The 20,443-nt window shown below is 39.8% G+C and overlaps 1 protein-coding gene and 1 pseudogene across 3 annotated transcripts in view; one reads left to right on the top strand and one right to left on the bottom strand.

The window, feature by feature from the left end:
* Positions 1–20,443, top strand: part of TNPO3 (transportin 3) — a 97,686-nt gene that overhangs the window by 14,465 nt on the left and 62,778 nt on the right. The window contains exons 2-4 of one of the 3 annotated variants that reach the window (XM_017549534.2): positions 694–854; positions 19,036–19,236; positions 20,147–20,220. In XM_017549534.2, the coding sequence (XP_017405023.1) occupies positions 19,114–19,236; positions 20,147–20,220 (197 nt within the window). In that variant the 5' untranslated portion in view covers positions 694–854; positions 19,036–19,113. Of the gene's footprint in view, positions 1–693; positions 855–19,035; positions 19,237–19,938; positions 19,992–20,146; positions 20,221–20,443 lie in introns of those variants that run through there. The other 2 variants (XM_017549533.1, XM_037746074.1) reach the window with 2 other exon arrangements.
* Positions 11,374–12,966, bottom strand: LOC108318480 (annotated as a pseudogene).

Below are 20,443 nucleotides of genomic sequence, written 5' to 3'. Positions count from 1 at the left end.
TGAGCCACCGCGCCCGGCCAGTTTTCTTTTTAAGAATCCTTTTTACTCTGTGTTCTGATGTAGTCTTCTTTCCCAGAACTTTCCCCAATATACTATAAATCTTTGAAAGTCTTCATTTGATAAATAGTACTGTTCACTCATTGAAATGCTTAAAAAAAATGCAGCACCCTGACACGTTACTTTTCAAGTCTTACTGAATTATCGGTATTTCCAGAACTTTATTTTCTATTTGCCAGAGCTCTTTGGTACTCAGTGAAGTATTTTAGGTAATTCTGCTTAATTTGAGGAGTTTTTGTGTTGGATTAACTAGCAGCTGTAATGTGCTTCTAATTCTTGGCAGCTAATGAGTCCTTAGGCGCCTGTCTGGGTGTGTGCTTGCATTGTTGAGGGCCTGCTCAGTGACTCTGGTTGATTCGGCAGTTTTAGAAATGTTAGTGCAGAAGTGAGTCTTGGAGCAACAGTGCACCATTAAAGATAAAAGGGAGCAAGTACTTTAGGATCTGCTGTGAAGTATAATGAAGGGCTTAGAGCATGTTAGTGAAAGGATTGCTGGGCCATAGCCTGCCTCATATTCATCACATAGTCATGGAAATATCTTTTGAAAAGACTGACATAAAGGCCTGTTCTGCTACTGCTTTGTGAAATGGAAGATTGGAATTAGATGCTTAAATGGAAAATGTTCTCTTGTTGCAGCCTCTTTGAAATGTGCTGCTAGTGGGAGCTGCAGCTTCCTCCTGCTGACTCTGAGCCCCAGGCTTCAGTTGAGATGGTCCTTTCAGAAATGTGGAGCTTAGTCCAATCCTGGATTTCAGTGGGTAGCACCTGGCATCTGTGGCTAGAAAGTCCTATGAAGTGTAAGTGCTTTATTCTCTCCTTATAAAGAATCCCTTTTCCTTCCTTGATACTCATCCTTCCCTCTGCTGTTTAGCAGAGGGGAAGAACAGTAAGCAATGTACTGTAGTGTGTAGGGTATCAGGATTTGGTTGCGCTTTCTTTACGACTCAGTGGCCAAAACAAGATTTCATTTTGTTTTCTTTTTTGCGACAGCATCTCACTCTGTCACCCAGGCTGAAAGGCAGTGGTGTGATCGTAGCTTGCCCCTGCCTCCAGCTACTGGGCTCAACCAGTCTTCCTGCCTCAGCCTCTTATGTAGCTAGGGCTGCAAGTACACCGTGCCTGGGTGATTTTTAGATTTTTTTTTGGTAGAGACAGGGTCTTGCTATGTTGTCTCCAGGCTGGTTTCAAGTACCTGGCCTTAGGCAAGCCTCTTGCCTTGGCCTCTGAAAACTTTGGGATTACAGGTGTGAGCCACTGTGTATGGCTGGATGTCAACAATTCTTCAACTCTCCTGGAATTCAAAGTGACAGTTACGACCCTTGACATTTAGTGTGGGCAATATCATCATGGGTGATTTTTTTCATTGACAACGTAGCTTTGATACCCAAGTTTACCAAGTGAATCTTTTGGAGTCACTCTCATATTTAGTTATTATTCTGAAAAAAACCAATACAGTATTTGAAAGGAACAGTACATTTGACCAGCAGGTAAGATAGTATCAAAGTAAATAAGGGTGCTTGAATTTAGAAGATAGTGCTTTCCTTTTGCTTCTACTTGATACATTTGTAAGTTGATGTAAAAAAAAAAAAAAAAAAAAAAAGGTTGACTTACACGAGTAAGTCAATTTTTCTAAGACTAATTTCCCATAGTGTTGTCCTAGGAAATTCATTTAGCTGCCACCTATAGTTTATTTAAAAAAACCCCAAACTAGCCGGGTGTAGTGGCTCACTCCTGTAATCCTAGCACTTTGGGAGGCTGAGGTGGGCGGATCACGAGGTCAAGAAATCGAGACCATCCTGGCCAACTTGGTGAAACCCCATCTCTACTAAAAATACAAAAATTAGCTGAGCGTGGTGGTGCACGCCTCTAGTCCCAGCTACTTGGGAGGCTGAGGCAGGAGTATTGCTTGAACCCGGGAGGCAGAGGTTGCAATGAGCTGAGATTGTGCCACTGCACTCCAGGCTGGCGCCTGGCGACAGAGTGAGACTCTTGTTTCAAAAAAACAAACAAAACCCCAAACTATATAATAACATAATGAACATTAAAAGGTGCAATTTTCTGCTTGTAGAAAAGTAATTTTTTTAATGAGAGATAATTTTCTTACATAAAGTGTACCACCGTAAGTGTATGACTCAATGGTTTTTTTTCTTATATGTTCATTTTAGGTAATCACCAATAACATCAAGGCATAGCACATTCTATTACTCTAGCAGATGTATGAATGCCACTTCCCACTAAATCTTTCCCTTCCCATAACCACTATTCTGACTTATATCACTACAGATTTGTTTGCCTGTTTCTTTTTTTAAATAGCTTTAGTGAAATAAAATTCACGCAACTATGTTTTGCTCATTTAAAGTATACCGCTTAATGGTTTTTAATATGTTTATAGATTCTTTATCCATTAAGTTTTGGACATTTTCATCGTGTCAAAAAGAGACCTGTATTCCTTGGCCTGCGACCTTCCTCCACCTCCAACCTCATTCCTAGGCAACTAATAATCTGTCTCTAGAAATTTGCGTATTCTGGATATTTCATATAAATGGAATCATATAGTTCATGATCCTTTGTGACTGTCTTTCAGTTAGCATGATGTTTTCAAGGTTCATCCATGTTATAGTATATATTATTACTTCATTCCTTTTTATGCTGAGCAGTATTCCATTCAACATATATGCCACATCTTATCCATTCATTGGTCAGTGGACATTGGGACTGTTTCCACTTTTTGGATATCATTTGTGAATAATGCTATAATGCATTCATGTACAAGTGCTATTGAAATTTTTGGATTATATGATAACTCTTTTTTTTTTTTTTTTTTTTTAGACAGAGTCTTTTTCTGTTGCCCAGGATGGAGTGCAGTGGTGTGATCTCTGCTCACTGCAACCTCTGCCTTTCTGGCTCAAGCAATCCTCCTGCCTTAGTGTCCTGAGTAGCCGGGACTGCAGGTGCACACCACCATGCCCAGCTAATGTGTGTATTTTTTCTAGAGTTTGGGTTTCATCATGTTGTCCAGGCTGGTTTCACACTCTTTGGCTTCAAGTGATCCTCCCACCTTGGCCTCCCAAAGTGCTGGGATTAGAGGTGTGAACCACTGTGCCTGGCTAATAATACTCTATTTTTAACCTTTCAAGGAATGGCATCCTATTTTAAAAATGGCTGTACCATTTTACACTCTTACCAACCGTGTATAAGGGTTTCTGTTTTTTCACATCTTCACCAACACTTGTTATTGTCCGTCTGTTTTATTATAGCCATCCTAGTGGGTATGAAATGATATCTCATTGTGGTTTTGATTTGCATTTCCTGATGGCTAATCACATTGAGAATCTTTTCAGGTGCTTTTTGACCATTCATGTATCCTTGGAGAAATGTCTATTCAAGTTCTTTATCCATTTTTTAAAAATACTTTTAGGTTCAGGGATACATGTGCAGGTTTGTTATATAGGTAAACCTGTGTCATAGGGGTTTGTTGTACAGATTATTTTGTCACCTGGGTATTAAGCCCAGGACCCATTAGTTATTTTTTCTGATTCTCTACCTTCTCCCAACCTCCTACCTCCAGTTAGCCCCAGTGTCTGTTGTTCCCCTTTGTCTTCATGTGTTCTCATCATTTAACTCCCACTTTTAAATGAGAACATGCAGTATTTGATGTTCTGTTCTTGTGTCAGTTTGCTAAGGATAATGGCCTTCAGCTCCGTCCATGTTCCTGCAGAGTACCTGATCCCATTCTTTTTTATGGCTGCATAGTATTCCATGGTGCATATGTACCACATTTTCTTTATCCATTCCACCATTGATGGGCATTTAGGTTGATTCCATGTCTTTGCTATTGTAAATAGTGCTGCAGTGAATATTTGTATGCATGTGTCTTTACAACAGAACAATTTATATTCATTTGGGTATACACCTGGTAATGGGACTATTGGATTGAATGGTAGTTTTGTTTTTAGCTCTTTGAGGAATTGCCACATTGCTTTTCATAATGGTTCAACTAATTTACACTCCCACCGACAACGTGTAAGCATTTCTTTTTCTCTTCAAAATCGCCATCATCTGTTATTTTTTGCTTTGTCCATTTTTACATTGGGTTCTTTGTCTTGAATGCTTTCATTTTAGAAATATATTTTCGTTGGCTTTAGAATTCTTTTTTTCTTTTTTCCTTTCCATTTTTTAGATCTACCTCTCCCTGTCTTCTGGCATCCTCATTCTTGACAAGAAGTCTGCTCTAGCTTTTTACTTTTGTTCCTCTGTATTTAATGTGTCCTTTTCTTCTGCTTGCCTTCAGTATTTCTGTTTATCTCTTGTTTCAGGAGTTTGAGTATGGTGTATTTAGAATTTGTTCGCATATTTAGGGGAGGAGGGAATAGTAGCATTCTCTGCTGCCCTGGTCTACCCTAGTCTAGCATTTCCGTTGTCTGCCATTCTCATTGGTAGGGCAGCCTCAGTGATCTTAAGTTTTTCTTGTGGCATTCATTCTTTGCCTTGCATCTGGCAGGTATTGTGCAAAATAGTCCCCCCCACCCCCCTTCTCTCAGTGGCAGAAGACTTTTCATGGTGTTGGTAATATTATAGACTCAAGACTGTTTTATGCCTATCCCCTAGGGGTAGAGGTTTTTCTTTTATGCTAACTGCAGTGAGTCTTAACCTGTGCTTTGAGGGGTGACATGCTTTGCTGCCCCTTCCTAAGGCTTTTGTTCAGGGAAGAAGGGTTCAGTCAGAGATTTTTGCACTTTTCCAAAACAGAGGCTGTTCCCCTGCTCCAGGACTGCACATCAGAGGAGGTGATCTTCTGCCCTACCCCAGTCTTTCTCTTGAGTATCTGGTCTGTGGAGGTGATCCTGCTGGGTGACTGTGAGTTCCCCTTGTGCCTCTGAGTCCCAGAGGTTCTATGTGTTCACATGCAGCCTTTCTCAATTTGTTAGAAGTGTTAGCTGAATTTTTATGAGCTGGTTGCCAGGTGCCCTGAGTTTCTTCCTCTGTCCTGTTGTAGATGAGCCAGTGCTTGCCTTCGTTCTCGTTGTTAGAGGTCTATCCTTAGATTTCAGTCAACTTGGTTGCCCTAAGACCTCAGCTTTCTGATGTATTTAAGCAAGATTATTTTGTAGTTTATTTGCCTTTGTGTATTGCTAACTTGTGGAGAGCAGTATTGTTTCTGTCATTATACATCTTAGGTGGATGTGGAACTCTTCTGAAACATTTTTATTCTTCATATATTTTAAATCCCACAAGATATTATTCCTTTATGTAATCAGTGTTAAGTGGATTTACCCAAATACTTAGCTGCTTTTCCATTGTTCTTTGTTAGTTCCTGATTTCCGTTTTCTCTTTTCCTGCTAGGATTTTAATGATATGTTTTAGCCTTTTTCACTCCGTCCCACATGTCACTTACATTCTTCTCCTTGTCTACCTTCTATTCTTTTTTTTCTTTTGAGATAGTCTCGCTGTGTCACCCAGGTTGGAGTGCAGTGTCACAATCTCTGCTCACTGCAACCTCTGTCTCCTGGGTTCAAGTGATTCTTCTGCCTCAGCCTCTGGCTGGGACTATAGGCACACACCACTACGCCCAGCTAATTTTTGTGTTTTTTTTGTTTTTTTTTTGAGACGGAGTTTTCGCTCTTGTTACCCAGGCTGGAGTGCAATGGCGCGATTGCACTCCAATTGCTCACCGCAACCTCCGCTTCCTGGGTTCAGGCAATTCTCCTGCCTCAGCCTCCTGAGTAGCTGGATTACAGGCACGTGCCACCATGCCCAGCTAATGTTTTGTATTTTTAGTAGAGACGGGGTTTCACCATGCTGACCAGGATGGTCTCGATCTCTTGACCTCGTGATCCACCCGCCTAGGCCATCCAAAGTGCTGGGATTACAGGCGTGAGCCACCACACCCGGCCCTAATTTTTGTATTTTTAGTAGAGATGAGGTTTCACCATATTGGCGAGGCTGGTCTCGAACTCCTGACCTTGTGATCCACCTACCTTGGCCTCTTAAAATGCTGGGATTACAGGTGTGAGCCACCACGCCTGGCCTACCTTTCCTTCTTTTTTTGACTTTGTGCTTCAGTCTTTCTGTTTTTTATTGGCCGGTTATCAAGGATAGTAATCTATTCTTCAGTTGTCTGATTTGCTGTTTGGCCCTTTCTAATTGTTCTTAATTTCAGTTACCATGTTTTTTAATTCTAAAATTTCCTTTTAATTCTTTTTTATATATTCCATTTCTTAATGGAAATTCTCCAGTTTCATCTTCTAATTCTTTACATATATTAATCAGCTATTCATTTTTTTTTCAACTCTTTATTTTAACCTTTTAGAAATAAACCTTATAATGCCCTACTTCTTAAACATTTCCACATGTATCTTGTAAGAACGAGGACATTTTTCTAAAATAAACTAAAACTGTTGTCACTCCAAGAAATTTAACTTTGATATGATGGTATTATCAGCCTGTATTCGAATTTTCCTAATTGCCCTAGTTATAGATTTCTAGTTTTCTAAAATTTTATTTTTTCTAATCTAGGATCCTTCAAGGATAATACTTTTTTTTTTTTTTAGTTGTTATGTCTCTTTAGTTACCTGGGTATTGTTTTTCTTTTAAGATAATTATATTAACAAACAAATCCAAGACAGGAGTGCACACCTTTAGCCTAGCTACTCAGGAGACTGAAGTGATAGAGTTGCTTGAGCCCAGGAGGCCAGATTGGGCAACATGTCAAGACCCTGTCCCTTTAGAACACACACAGCCAGGCGCAGTGGCTCATGCCTGTAATCCCAGCACTTTGAGGGACTGAGGCGGGTAGATCACAAGGTCAGGAGTTTGAGACCAGCTATGGTGAAACCCCATCTCTACTAAAAATAAACAAATTAGCCAGGTGTGGTGGTGGGTGCCTGTAGTCCCAGCTATGCAGGAGGCTGAAGCAGGAGACACTGGAACCTGGGAGGCAGAGGTTGCAGTGAGCTGAGATCACGCCCCTGCACTCCAGCCTGTGCGATAGAGTGAGACTCCATCTCAATACACACGAGTGCGCACTCATGCACACACACACACACACACACACACACACACCACCACCCACCCCCCCAGGGTGGGCCATTTTGTCTCAGTTTTTAGTATGCCCTACTATTTAGATTTGTCTGGCACTTTTCTCATGAATGCAATAAGATCAAACATTTTTTGCAAGAATACTGCATAGATGATAATTTGTCATTTTTGTTGAATCACATCAGTTGTCACATACAACTATTGGTGATGTTTTATCACTTTGGTTAAGACATCAGTTATTTTAGTCTTTGATAATTCATTATCTAAATAATGGTTATTTTCTATTGTCTGTTTCCTTCCAGTTGTCACTTGGTTTTGCTTTTTTTTTTTTTTTTCCTTTACTCCAGACGAGGTCTCGCTCTGTCACCTAGGCTGGAGTGCAGTGGTGTGATCACGGCTCGCTGCAGCCTTGACCTCCTGGGCTCAAATAAATGGACTGCCCACCACAGCCTCCCAAGTAGCTGGTATTACAAGCATGCACTACCATGTCTGGCTAATTTCTTTTGTGTGTGTATAGAGATGAGGTTTCACTTTGTTGCCCAGGTTGGTCTTGAACCTCTGGCTTTAAGTGGTCCTCCCACTTTGGCCTCCCAAAGTGCTGGGATTACATGTGTGAGCCAGTGTTCCTGGCCTGGCTTTGCTTTTGTTGTTTAAGAAAAGTTGAAGAGAGAAATGATGTTTTCTTCCTGAGACGATTTTCTTTTGCTTCTGGCAGGTCTTTATGACAGGGACAGATATCTTTGAAATTCAAAAAGGAATTGAGCAGATTCTAAGCTGCTCAACCTGTTCCTTTTTTTTTTTTTTCCCAAGACAAAGTCTTGCTCTGTTGCCCAGGCTGGAATACAGTGGCGTGATCATGGCTCACCACAACCTCTGTATCCTGGGCTCAAGCAATACTCCCACTTCAGTGTTCCTGCCCATATCCCCCAGTAGCTTGCACTACAGACATGCCATCATGTCTGCTAATTTCATCATATTGCCCAGGCTGGTCTTGAACTTCTAGGACCCAAGCAGTCCTCCTGCCAAAGTCTCCCAACGTGTTGGGATTACAGGCATGAGCCCTGGTGCCTGGCTAATTTCTGTTTCTATGAGTCTTGCTATTTTAGATCTCTTATACAAGTTGGAATCATTCAGTATTTATCTTTTAGTGATAAGTGTATTTTCACTCAGTGTATCCTTGAGGTTCATCCATGTTGTGGTGTGTGCCAGAATTTCCTCCCTTTTGAAGGCTTAGAAACGTTTATTTCACTGCATGTATATACTATGTTTTGTTTATCCATTTATCCATAGATGGGCATTTAGGGGCATTTAGTTTGTTTCTACCTCTTGGTTATTGTGAATAATGCTGCAGCTGGCTGCAGTTGAGCATGGGTGCGCAAATATCTTACTTGTTTGAGATCTTTTTTTTTTTTCTTTTTTTAGTTTGTTGCCCAGGCTCGAGTGCAGTGGCGTGACTTTGGCTTACTGCAACCTCTACCTCCCAAGTTGAAGTGATTCTCATGCCTCAGCCTCCCAAATAGCTGGGATTACAGACGTGTGCCACCATGTCTGGCTAATTTTTGTGTTTTTAGAAGAGATAGGGTTTTGCCATGTTGGCCAGGCTGGTCTTGAACTCCTGGCTTCAAGTGATTACCCTCCTCCCAAAGTGTTGGGATTACAGATACGAGCCACCACTCCCGGCCCTGTTTGAGATCTTATATTCAGTTCTTTTAGATATATAGCCAGAACTGGGATTTCTGGAACATATGGTAGTTATATATTTTTAATTTTTTGAGGAACCGCCATTCCCTTTTCCATAGTAGCTACACCATTTACATTCCTGCCAGCATTGCAGAGGGTTCCAATGTCTCCATATCCTTGCTAACACTTACTATTTTTTGAGATTTTTTGCTTTGTTTTGTTTTTTTTGGATAATGGTCATTATATTAGGTATGAGGTAATATCTCATTGTGGCTTTGATTTGCCTTTCCCTATCGTTGGTGATGTTGAGTATCTTTTCATATGCTTTTTGGTCATTTCTGTATCTTCTTTGGAGAAATATTTATTCCAAAAATGTCATCTAAGAAATCATTGTCAAATGCAATGATTATGAAGCGTTTCCCCTAGGCTTTCTTGTAAGAGTTTTATAGTTTCATGTCTTATGTTTAGGTCTTTAGTCCTTTTTGAGTTAACTTTTATATATGGTGTAAGGGACTAACTTTGTTCCTTTTCTTATGGATATTTGGTTTTCCTAGCACCATGTGTATTTGTGACATCCTTGTCAAAGATCATTTGAACTTTTTCAGGAGGGTTTATTTCTGGGTCTATTCCATTGTATTGGTCTGTATGTGTCTTTATGCCAGTACCATACTGTTTTGATTACTGTGGTTTTGTAATAAGTGTCAAAATTGGAAGTGTAAGACCTCCAGTATTATTATTCTTTTTTAATTGTTTTGGCTATTTGGGGTCTCTTGAGGTTCCATGTGAAGGAAGCAATTCCATTCTCTACCAAAAATGTTCTTGAGATTTTGGTAAAGGTTACATTTTATCTGTAGATTGCTTTGGGTAGTATTGAAATCTTAGAATATTAAGGCTTCCAGTCTATGAGCATGAGACGTCTTTCCTTTATTGGTGTCATCTTTAATTTCTTTCAGCAATGTTTTGTAATTTTCAGTATGCAAGTCTTTTGTCTCTTTGGTTAAGTTTACTGCTGAGTATTTTATTCTTTTTTATTCTGTTGTAAATGGAATTGTTTCTTTTCAGATTGTTCATTGTCAGTATGTAGAAGCAACTAATTTTAATCTGTTAATTTTGTATTCTGCAACTTTGCCAAATTCATTTATTAAGTCTGACAATCTTCTTGTGGGATCTTTTGGGTTTTCTACATGTAAGATCAAGTAGAATGATATTACATTATATGTAACCAGAGATTATTTTACTAATTCCTTTCAATTTAGATGCTCTTTATTTGTTTTTATTGCCTAATTGCTCTGGCTAGAACTTTGAATACTATGTTGAATAGAAGTGGCAAGAGTAGACATCCTAGTCTTGTTCCTGATCTTAGAGTTTTGAAGAGCTTTTAGTCTTTCACTGTTGTATGATGTTAGCTGTGGGTATTTGCATATATGGTCTTCATTATGTTGAAGTTGTTTCCTTCTATTACTGATTTGTTGAGTGTCTTTATCATGAAAGGGTGTTGAAGTCTATCAAATGCTTTTTCTCCATAAATAGAGATGACCATGTCTTTTCCTTCTTCATTCTGTTAATATGGTATATATTACATTGATTTTCATATGTTGAACCACCCTTGCATTCCAGGTATAAATCCCACTTGCTGATGATGTATAATCCCTTTAATATGCTGTTGAAAAGCCAGGCATGAAGACTTATGCCTGTAATCTGACCTATTTGGGAGGCTGAGGCAAGAAGATTGCTTAAGGCCAGGAGTTAGAAACCCATCTGGGCAACATAGCAATACCCCATCTCTAAATTTAAAATTTTGAAAGTAAAAATTTAAAAATTGAGAAAAAAAATATGCTGTTGAATTCAGTTTGTTAGTATTTTGTTGAGGGTTTTTGCATTATTATTCATAAGGGATGTTATTGGTTTGTAATTTTCTTATAGTTTCTTCATCTAGCTTTGGTATCAGAATAATGCTGGTCTTATAGAATGAATGGGAAGTGTTGTTTCCTCTTCAGTTTTTGGAAAGAGTTTAAAATGGATTATTCTTTACATGTTTTATAAAATTCACCGGTAAAGCCAGTTGGTCCTGGGCTTTTCTTCATTGGGAAGTTTTTCTTTACGGATTTAATTTCCTTACAAGTTATATAGGTCTATTCAGATTTTCTGTTTCTTCATGATATAGTCTTGGTAGGTTATGTTTCTAGGAATTTATTTCATGTAAATTATTCAATATGTTCACTTGCAATTATCCATAATACTTTTCATAATCCTTATTTCTGTAAAATTGGTAGTAATATTCTGACTTTCATTTCTGATTATTTAAATCCTCTCTCTTATTTCTTTCTTTCTTTTTTTTTTTTTTTTTTTTTTTTTTTTTTTTTTTTTTTTTTTTGAGACAGAATCTTACTTTGTCACCCAGGCTGGAGTGCTGTGGCATGATCTCGGCTCATTGCAACCTGGGTTTAAGTGATTCTTGTGCCTTAGCCTCCCAAGTAGTTGGGATTACAGGCATGTGCCACTGTGCCCAGGTAATGTTTTGGATTTTTAGTAGAGATGGGGTTTCACCATGCTAGGCAGGCTGGTCTTAAACTCCTGACCTCAAGTGATCTGCCCACCTTGGCCTCCCAAAGCGCTGGGATTACAGGCGTGAGCCGCCACACCCGGCCGTCTCTTATTTCTTAATTAATCTAGTTTATGCTTTGTCAATTTTTTTTTTTTTTTTAATTTTGAAATACTTTTCTTTAAAAAAAAGGTCACAACACTAGGCTTTTGGCCCGTTCTGCCATTGTGCAAGTTACAAATGCTTGCTCAGCAGCTGAGGGGCACTCTTGAGTAGCATGTCTAAAAAGTGAATAAAAATCCATATAAAACAAATATTTAAATAGTTTTCATAGGAACACAATGTGTGACCCATATCCTAGTCTTTCATATTGCCACATCCATGCAAACCCAACTCTTACAAAATCCCCTAATTCAAGCCGGACTCATAGTTAACAAATGCAAGAGTGATATCTACATATTAATACTAGCTGAAGCACAAGTTGCTGAGTGATGTTTCATCCCATTTTCCCAAGCATGAGACACAGGCAGGGTGCTGATGTCCTGTTCCTCTACTTGGGATAGGAGGTTGTGGTTCTAGATTTGCTGCATGAGTTGAGATGCTGGTCCTGACACCACATGTAGATTGTTGGTCTCTGGAATCCATTGAAAGTAGAAGTAGCAGCAGCAGTGTCAGTGCCCATGTTTTCAAAGAGCATCCAATCACCTACATATGTTTTGGGCGGATCACAGTGCTCAACAATCTGATGAAGGCTGTTATGTGTTCTTCCCGTATACTGGATGAATAGTACTTCTCACTGATGTAGGTCTCTTTTGCAGCAGTGGCTTTACATGTGCATGATCATAAAGGATGTGGTTAAATGATCCATATACTTCATCATTCATGTAATACATAAAGGTCTGTTCTGAGCCTGTTTGTTCTTTTAATATGATTTTTTTTGGCAGTGAAAGCTGATGCCACATAGAATATCTGCCTGGCTGAACTGTGACTCTCACTGTAGAGCCTGGTGGAAAATACTTGTCTGATGCTGGGTTGATTACACTGATAATACTTCACATTTAAGCCTCACATCCTCAGATCCAGGAAAGCAACTGCCAGTATCAAGCAGTTAGATGCTGAAACCAAACTCAACTCCCGTGTCAGAGACACAGTGGACGTTGGAGGCTGCCTGCGTGGAGGTCTCAGGATTAGTACAGCCACTTCCTGCATGGAAGCTGACACTAGTGGCATCAATATTTAGCTCTTTTGCGCATTCCAAAAGAAGCCTGCTGGCTTTGAGTGTGGCACCAATTTTAACACTGAGGCAACTGATTGCTTTAGAATCATCATTTACAATCTTAAAAACCAACTCTGCTTTGAGTGCGCTCTGGCAACTGACATCAACTCGAACTCACCACCAAAAATCCTCATCTGGACTCCATTATTGGCAGCGTAGTTAATTTGAGACATTTGTTTGCAAGGATTTGCATAGATAAACCTTTCTGGGGGCATCCCCAGAGTCTGCACCAATTGTATTTCAGCCTTGCTAGCACAGTTAAATCCTATCCCCATGGCAGCAAGAGTCTTCATGATGGCTCTGCTATCATTATATTTGTATTTGACTGCATGAAGGGATGTGACAAGAGGAATAGTTGTTTATTTTTTTTTAAAGACAGAGTTTCACTGTGTCACCCAGGCTGGATTGCAGGGGTGCGATCTTGGCTCACTGCAACCTCCACCTCCTGGGTTCAAGTGATTCTCCTGTCTTGGCCTCCTGAGTAGCTGGGACTACAGGCACGTGCCACCATGCCTGGCTAATTTTTTGTATTTTTAGTAGAGATAGGATTTCACCATGTTAGCTAGGATGGTCTTGATCTTCTGACCTTATGATCCGCCTGCCTCAGCCTCCCAAAGTACCAGGATTACAGGTGTGAGCTACAGCACCCAGCCAAGGGAGAGCTTTTAACCATCTTAGCTGTATCTTTAGAATGTTTCCAAGGTCCATGACATAGAAGGCATCCTAATCATCATTAGAAGAAAATTTATTATATTTTGGCCAAGAATGTTCTTGGCAGTAAAACCTTCATCAAGGAAGTTAGTGGCAGTGAAATTATTCATTAGTAAACTTCTCATGGTTTCTTCCTGTTTCTCTGAAACACAACAAAATCGAAAATTAAGAGATGGAATTGAAAGAAATACTTGCAGCTTCTCACAAAGACAGTTCTCCAGGAATTCCAAATCCTGCCTCTTGTGTCCTCAGAGCAGCAGTGGAAATGTTCTCAGAGCACCTGGGCACCAGGGAGAGTGAAGATGCTGCTGCCTGAGCCAGTGCTACAGGACGTCTCTGCTGTGCCTGTCAGTGCCTTGCTTCCACCCGCCAGAGATGCTGCCCCAAGGCGGCACTGGAGCTGTTGGCAGAGGGGTGGCCTGACCGCGGCCACCGGGACTGACCTTGTTGATCTTTTTGTAGCATTCCTTTGATTTTTCTATTGTTTGTCTATTCTCTATTTTGTTAGCCTTTGCCCTAAATCTTCATTATTTCCTTCTTTCTGCTAGCTTTGGATTTAGTTTTTCTGGTTCCTTAAGGTGTAAAATTAGGTTGTTCATTTGAGCCTTTTTTCTTTTTTAATGTAAGCATATACAGTTATACATTTTATTTCTCTTAGCACAGCTTTTACTGCATCCCATAAGTTTTGATATGTTGTGTTTTTTATACTAGTTCAGTTTAGCTCAGTTTTATACTAGATTTTATACTAGTTCAGTTTAATAGGCAACATTAGAGTTTTATTGTTGTTCTGTTTCATTTTCTAAGCAAAAACATAGAAAACAATACAAATGTATAACTTAGCGAATTACTATATGTGGATGTCCTTTTAGCCACTACCCAAGTCGAGAAACATCTTCATTTGTCCGAAGATGTTTTCTGATTTCTCTTCCTTGACCCACTGGTTTTTTAAAGAGTATATTGTTTGATTTCCATATATTTGTGAAATTTCTAGTTTCCCTTTAGCTGTTGACTCTTAGTTTTATTTAATTGTGATCAGAAAAGATGTTTTGTATGATTTCAGTCTTTGAAAATTAAGACTTACTTTGTGGCCTAATGTATCAGTCTTTTTAAGGAGTGGTGTATTTCTTGTTTCCTTCGCTGAGTCCTAACTCAGAGTTTGGAGTATTTACCAGGGCTCCTCTTCAATATGCTCTGAAATTCAGTTTTTATTTCCCCAGTCTTGTGAGGCTGTCTCCAGAGCTCTTCAGCTTCTTAGCCTCTTGTCTTCCACTTTCAAATTGGCAAATGCTGTGAGGGGAAAAGTGGAGCCAAAGAGTGAACTGAATTTGCTGCTTTTCCATTCCCTTCTCTCTGGGATCTGTGGCCTCATAGTTTAGTTGTCTTAGTAGCTTTGGTGTCTTTAAAAAGGTTCTTTGTATTTAATGAATCTTTTTTTGTGTTTTTGAGACAGAGTCTTGCTCCGTTGCCCAGGCTGGAGTGCGATGGCGAGATCTTGACTCACTGCAACATCTGCCTCCTGGGTTCAAGCAATTCTCCTGCCTCAGCCTCTCAGCCTCCCTCTAGCTGGGATTACAGGTGCACGCCACCACACCTGGCTATTTTTTGTATTTTTAGTAGAAATGGGTTTAGCCATATTAGCCAGGCTGGTCTCAAACTCCTGACCTCAAGTGATCTGCGCGCCTCAGCCTGGTCTTCGTGAACCTTTTCTTATAGTTTTTGGCTGGAGAATTGGTATAATACCAGATAGCCTGTTTTAACCAAAGTTGAAATGGCCGATAAATGTTATGAGAGAGATAGCATTGTTGTTTAGGGAGCATAGGGAGCATACAGACATGAAACTAACTCCCGTGTGTTAAAAAGGTTTGCTACCTTTCCTTAAAAAAATTTTACAGAAAAAAATCTTTTTTTTTTTTTTGAGGCAGAGTTTCGCTCTTGTTACCCAGGCTGGAGTGCAATGGCGCGATCTTGGCTCACCGCAACCTCCGCCTTCTGGGTTCAAGCAATTCTCCTGCCTCAGCCTCTGAGTAGCTGGGACTACAGGCGCGTGCCACCATGCCCAGCTAATTTTTGTATTTTTTTTAGTAGAGATGGGGTTTCACCATGTTGACCAGGATGGTCTCGATCTCTTGACCTCTTGATCCACCTGCCTCAGCCTACCAAAGTGCTTGGATTATAGGCGTGAGCCACCGCGCCTGGCTAGAAAAAAATCTTACAGGCTGGGTGTGATTGTTTGTGCCTGTAATCCTAGCACTTCGGGAGGCTGAGTCAGGCAAGCCCAGGAGTTTGAGACCAACCTATGCAATATAGCGAGATCTGTCTCTACAAAGAAAAAAAAAAGCTGAGTGCCGTGATGTATGCCTGTAGTCCCAGCTATGTGGGAGGCTGAGGTGGGCAGATCACTTGAGCCCAAGAACTTGAGGCTATGGTGAGCTGTGATGGCACCACTGCCCTTCAGCCTGAGTGACAGAGAGGCCCTGTCAAAAAAAAACCTTGTAAGATCTGCCTTATAAGATCTGCATCACTTTTTAAAAAATTGTGTATAAAGTACAAGTTATTTTTAATAAAAAGGTAATTACAAAAGACACCTGCAAAATTTTCAAACACCAGCCAGGCACAGTGGCTAACGCTTGTACTCCCAGCACTTTGGGAGGCCGAGGCGGACAGATCACCTGAGGTGAGGAGTTTGATACCAGCCTAGCCAACATGTGAAACCCATTCTCTACTAAAAATATAAAAATTAGCCAGGCGCAATGCCTGTAATCCTAGTTACTTGGGAGGCTGAGGCAGGAGAATCGCTTGAACCTGGGAGGCGGAGGTTGCAGTGAGCCTAGATCGTGCCATTGTACTCCAGCTTAGCCAAGAACAGTGAAACTCCGTCTCAAAAAAAAAAAAAAAAAAAAAAAATTCAAACATCATCAAAGGTGCTTGAAAAATAAATCTCCTTTGCATCCCTACCCTCTAAGTTAACCAGTTTTGCATCTCTACCTCTAAGATAACTGGTTTGCCCCAGGGCAAGTAATTGTTTTGTTTTTTAATTCTGCCCTTCATTTTTGAGGTCTCTACTTTTAAAGGATGTAGAAATGTTTAAAGTCAGAAATACAGATAATTGAGAATGGTTGGTGTTTTCTGCTAGTTTCTGCCATTTAATTTCTGCACAACGTGGCACTGTGCAAACAATTTTTTCCCAAAGGGTCTTGACCCTGTTGGGTTGATGGGTAGATTTCAGTTGGGAAAAAGATTTTTGTTTGTTTGTTTGTTTGAGACAGAGTCTCGCTCTGTTGCCCAGGCTGGAGTTCAGTGGTGCACTCTTGGCTCACTAAAACCTCTGCCTCCGGGTTCAAGCAATTCTCCTGCCTCAGCCTCCCAAGTAGCTGAGATTACAGGCATGCGCTACCACTCTCAGCTCATCTTTGTATTTTTAGTAAAGATGTGGTTTCACCATGTTGGTCAGGCTGGTGTGGAATTCCTGACCTGGTGATCCACCTGTCTTGGCCTCCCAAAGTGCTGGGATTACAGGCCTGAGCTACTGCGCCTGGTTTCTGATTTGTTTTCTAAATGTAAACACAAACAATGCAAATGTACAGCTTAGTGAATTACTATATTCGGATGTCCTTTTAATTACCACCCAAATCAAGAAACAGAACTTTGAGCACAGTGGTTCATACCTGTAATCCCGGCACTTTGGGAAACTAAGACAGGAGGCTCGCCTGAGCCCAGAAATTTGAGATCAGCCTGGATAACGTAGTGAAACCTTGTTGCATTTTTATAAAAAAAGAAAAGGAAGGAATTAGAGCTTTACTGGCCATTCCACTCTGGAAGCTTTTCTTGAACCATGTGACATAATTGCTTCCCTCCCCATAAAGGTAACTACTGTCCTTTTATAGTAATCCTTTGTGTTTCTTTATGGTTTTATACTTACTGGCTTGGGTGGGCAGTCTCACACTTTGTATTTGAGAGTCCAGCTGGGTTTTTTTGTTGTTTTTATTTTTAGACAAAGTTTTGCTCTGTTGCCCAGGCTGGGGTGCAGTGGCATGATCTCAGCTCACTGCCACTTCTGCCTCCTGGGTTCAAGCGATTCTTCTGCCTCAGCCTCCCGAGTAGCAGGGACCCCAGGCGCGCACCACCATGCCTGGCTAATTTTTTTGTATTTTTAGTAGAGATGGGATTTTACTGTGTTAGCTGGGATAGTCTCCCAGAGTGCTGAGATTACAGACGTGAGCCATCATGCTGGTCCCCATCTAATTTTTTAAATTTTTGTAGAGGCACGGGATCTTGCCATGTTGCCCAGGCCAGACTCAAACTTCTGGGCTCAAATGATCCTTCTACTTTGGCCTTCCAAAGTGCTGGGATTATAGGCGTGAGCCACATGCCCAGCCTAAAGCTAAGTTTTATGTCAGTGAATCTGTAATTAGTAAATTTAGGGTCTTTATTTTCCATTTACTTGAAGAGCTTGTACAGGCCATTTATTCTACCATCTATATCTTAACTTGCTGCATATCTATCTTTGGAAAGATCTTGAAGGATACACAAGGATTATGTATTACTTGTGAAGAGCTCTGTCTTCACAAGAAATTGACCCCCCTCTCTTTGCAGTAGACACTATTTGTTAGATTCCAATCATTGCCAGTCCATGTTAGTCTTCTCCCAAGGCTGTTTAGTGCAGAATTGGATCAGAATTAATCTGATTAATTAGTTGTCTACAAACTACTGCATGGTTTTGTTTCCAAAGTTGTCTTCAAAATGTGACTCCCCTTTATAATTTTGTGGTTAGCTACTAGAGACCAGATTTTATACTTTGGTTCTTTTTATTATGTCTGTAGATAAGTTTATTTTTCCTTTGAAAATGATTTCAGTAGCATGTGTAGCACTTTGCCAAGTAGAAAATACATCAGACAATAATTGAAGGGGCTGGGTGCAGTGGCTCATGCCTGCACTCCCAGCACTTTGGGAGGCTGAGGCAGGAGGATCACCTGAGGTCAGGTGTTTAAGACCAGCTTGGCCAATATGGTGAAACCTCGTCTCTACTAAAAATACAAATATTGGCTGGGTGTGGTGGCGCACACTTGTGATCTCAGCTAGTCAGAAAGCTGAGGCAGGATCATCGCTTGAACCTGGGAGGCAGAGGTTGCAGTGAGCCGTGATCATGCCACTCACTGCACACCAGCTTGGACGACAGAGCGAGACTCTGTTTCCAAAAAAAGAAAATAATTGATGGATGTGAAATATTTACTTGGGCCAAGATAGTTTTTCTGCTATTTTATCAGGAACTAATAATTGAAATGTAGGGCTACTGAGACCAAAATGAAATATATTCTCATAGTCATAGATATATTAAAAAAACTTCTGGATTCAATTCTTAGAGTGAACAAAGCTTTATTTTAAGCAAGAAAAGAGAAGAAACATCCAACTATAGATTAGGGTTGAAAATTCTACAGCAACATTATAGTTTAGTGGAGATTTTTGGGACATTTTTCTTCATACTCTCCACACCCACACAGTCATTCAAATCAACAAGATTATATCTATTAATTTAATTGATAGCTCTCATGCCTTCCTAAAATGAGTCAGATTTTAGGTAATTATTTTAGGTAATCACTGGGTAATTTAGCTTTTCAGATTTTTCTTTTGTTATGCTTTGGTCTAAATATGTTTATATAAGTATTCAGGTGATATGGCATTAAAATGAGAAAAGTCATCCTCTTTAAGACATCTTTGTCTAATACTCTTTCAGGTTCATGCATGGGAGATCTCAGACCAGTTGTTACAGATCCGACAGGATGTGGAATCATGCTATTTTGCTGCACAGACCATGAAAATGAAGATTCAGACCTCATTTTATGAGCTCCCCACAGACTCTCATGCCTCTTTACGGGACTCATTGCTAACCCATATCCAGAACTTGAAAGACTTGTCACCTGTCATTGTAACGCAGGTAAATCCTGTGCTTCTCATTAGAGAAATTTGTATGGCCATTTGGATTTATCAAGATTATTTTAATTGGTATTGCTAGGCCATGTGAGGTAATGTTAACTTCATTACAGATGCACTGCTATATTCTTATAAGTGGATAGAAAAATGAAAATTTTAATCTTTTGTATTAATCTCAGAGTTCATTTGATTTCAGACTAACTTAATACCAGAAATGGATAAGGTGAGTATGTGTTTTCACAGGCATGCTAGGTCAGAAGTTTAGATAGTTGCCTTTATAGAAATTCTTTCGGGGCTGATTTGCTTTAGTAAAGGTCTCATGTATGAAAGGTTGAACTAGAGCATCTGTCCTTTCTCCCTTAGACAGGGAAATACATTAGATAGGAAAACTGGAAGCTTCTGTGAGTATCTGCTCAAATGTATTCTATGCCTGTCATAGAAGTGCCCTTGAAGAAGAGGTTTTCGCTTGAGTCTTCAAGATGAGAAATGGAAAGAGAAGGGAAATGGCAATCCATTGCTTGAGAACTGAGTCAAAGGTCTGAGTTTGTTAGTAGCTTTGACCTTTGCAAAGTATAATTTATATATCTGTGGAGTTCTATGGTATTGCCAAATAAAAGTAAATGTTGATATATTTTGAGGAATGTGTGTAATCTGTTGTTTCTGACTTCTGTTTTTGTTTTTGTTTTTTTTTTTTTAATTTTTAAAGTTTAACTCTTAAATTTCAGCAATTTATAGCTAACCCAGAACAGTTTACACCAGGTATATATAGTTGGAAGTTGGGAGCAATGAGGGAGGGGGAGTTAGTCTTAGTTATCATATTGTTTGGAAGAAATGTAGTTTCTTTGCTTCCCAATGAATATTTATTGTAACCCTGTTTCTGTTCATCTGTCTTCATTTATTTAATCTCTTATTAGCTGGCTTTAGCAATAGCAGATCTTGCCCTACAGATGCCTTCCTGGAAGGGATGTGTGCAAACATTGGTGGAAAAGTAAGTAATTTGTATTGATTGTATATTAGCATTTGGAGTTGCCATTAAACCTCACAGAGAAAATTGTCAGAAATAGCTAGATATTTGACTGTTTCCCAGAACTCTTAACATAGACTTATGCTATTAACCTTTGTTACATTAAGTGAAACTTATCTAAAATTTTAAATACTACCGAAATATATCGTGTGGGTTATAAAAGACTCTAGTAATTTATGTAACCCAC

The sequence above is a fragment of the Cebus imitator genome, unplaced genomic scaffold (genome assembly GCF_001604975.1).
Source record: "Cebus imitator isolate Cc_AM_T3 unplaced genomic scaffold, Cebus_imitator-1.0 Scaffold219, whole genome shotgun sequence".
In the NCBI taxonomy this organism is placed as follows: Eukaryota; Metazoa; Chordata; class Mammalia; order Primates; family Cebidae; genus Cebus; species Cebus imitator.
Note: the sequence above shows the minus strand (reverse complement) of the source record. Positions and strands in the feature narration are given on the sequence as shown.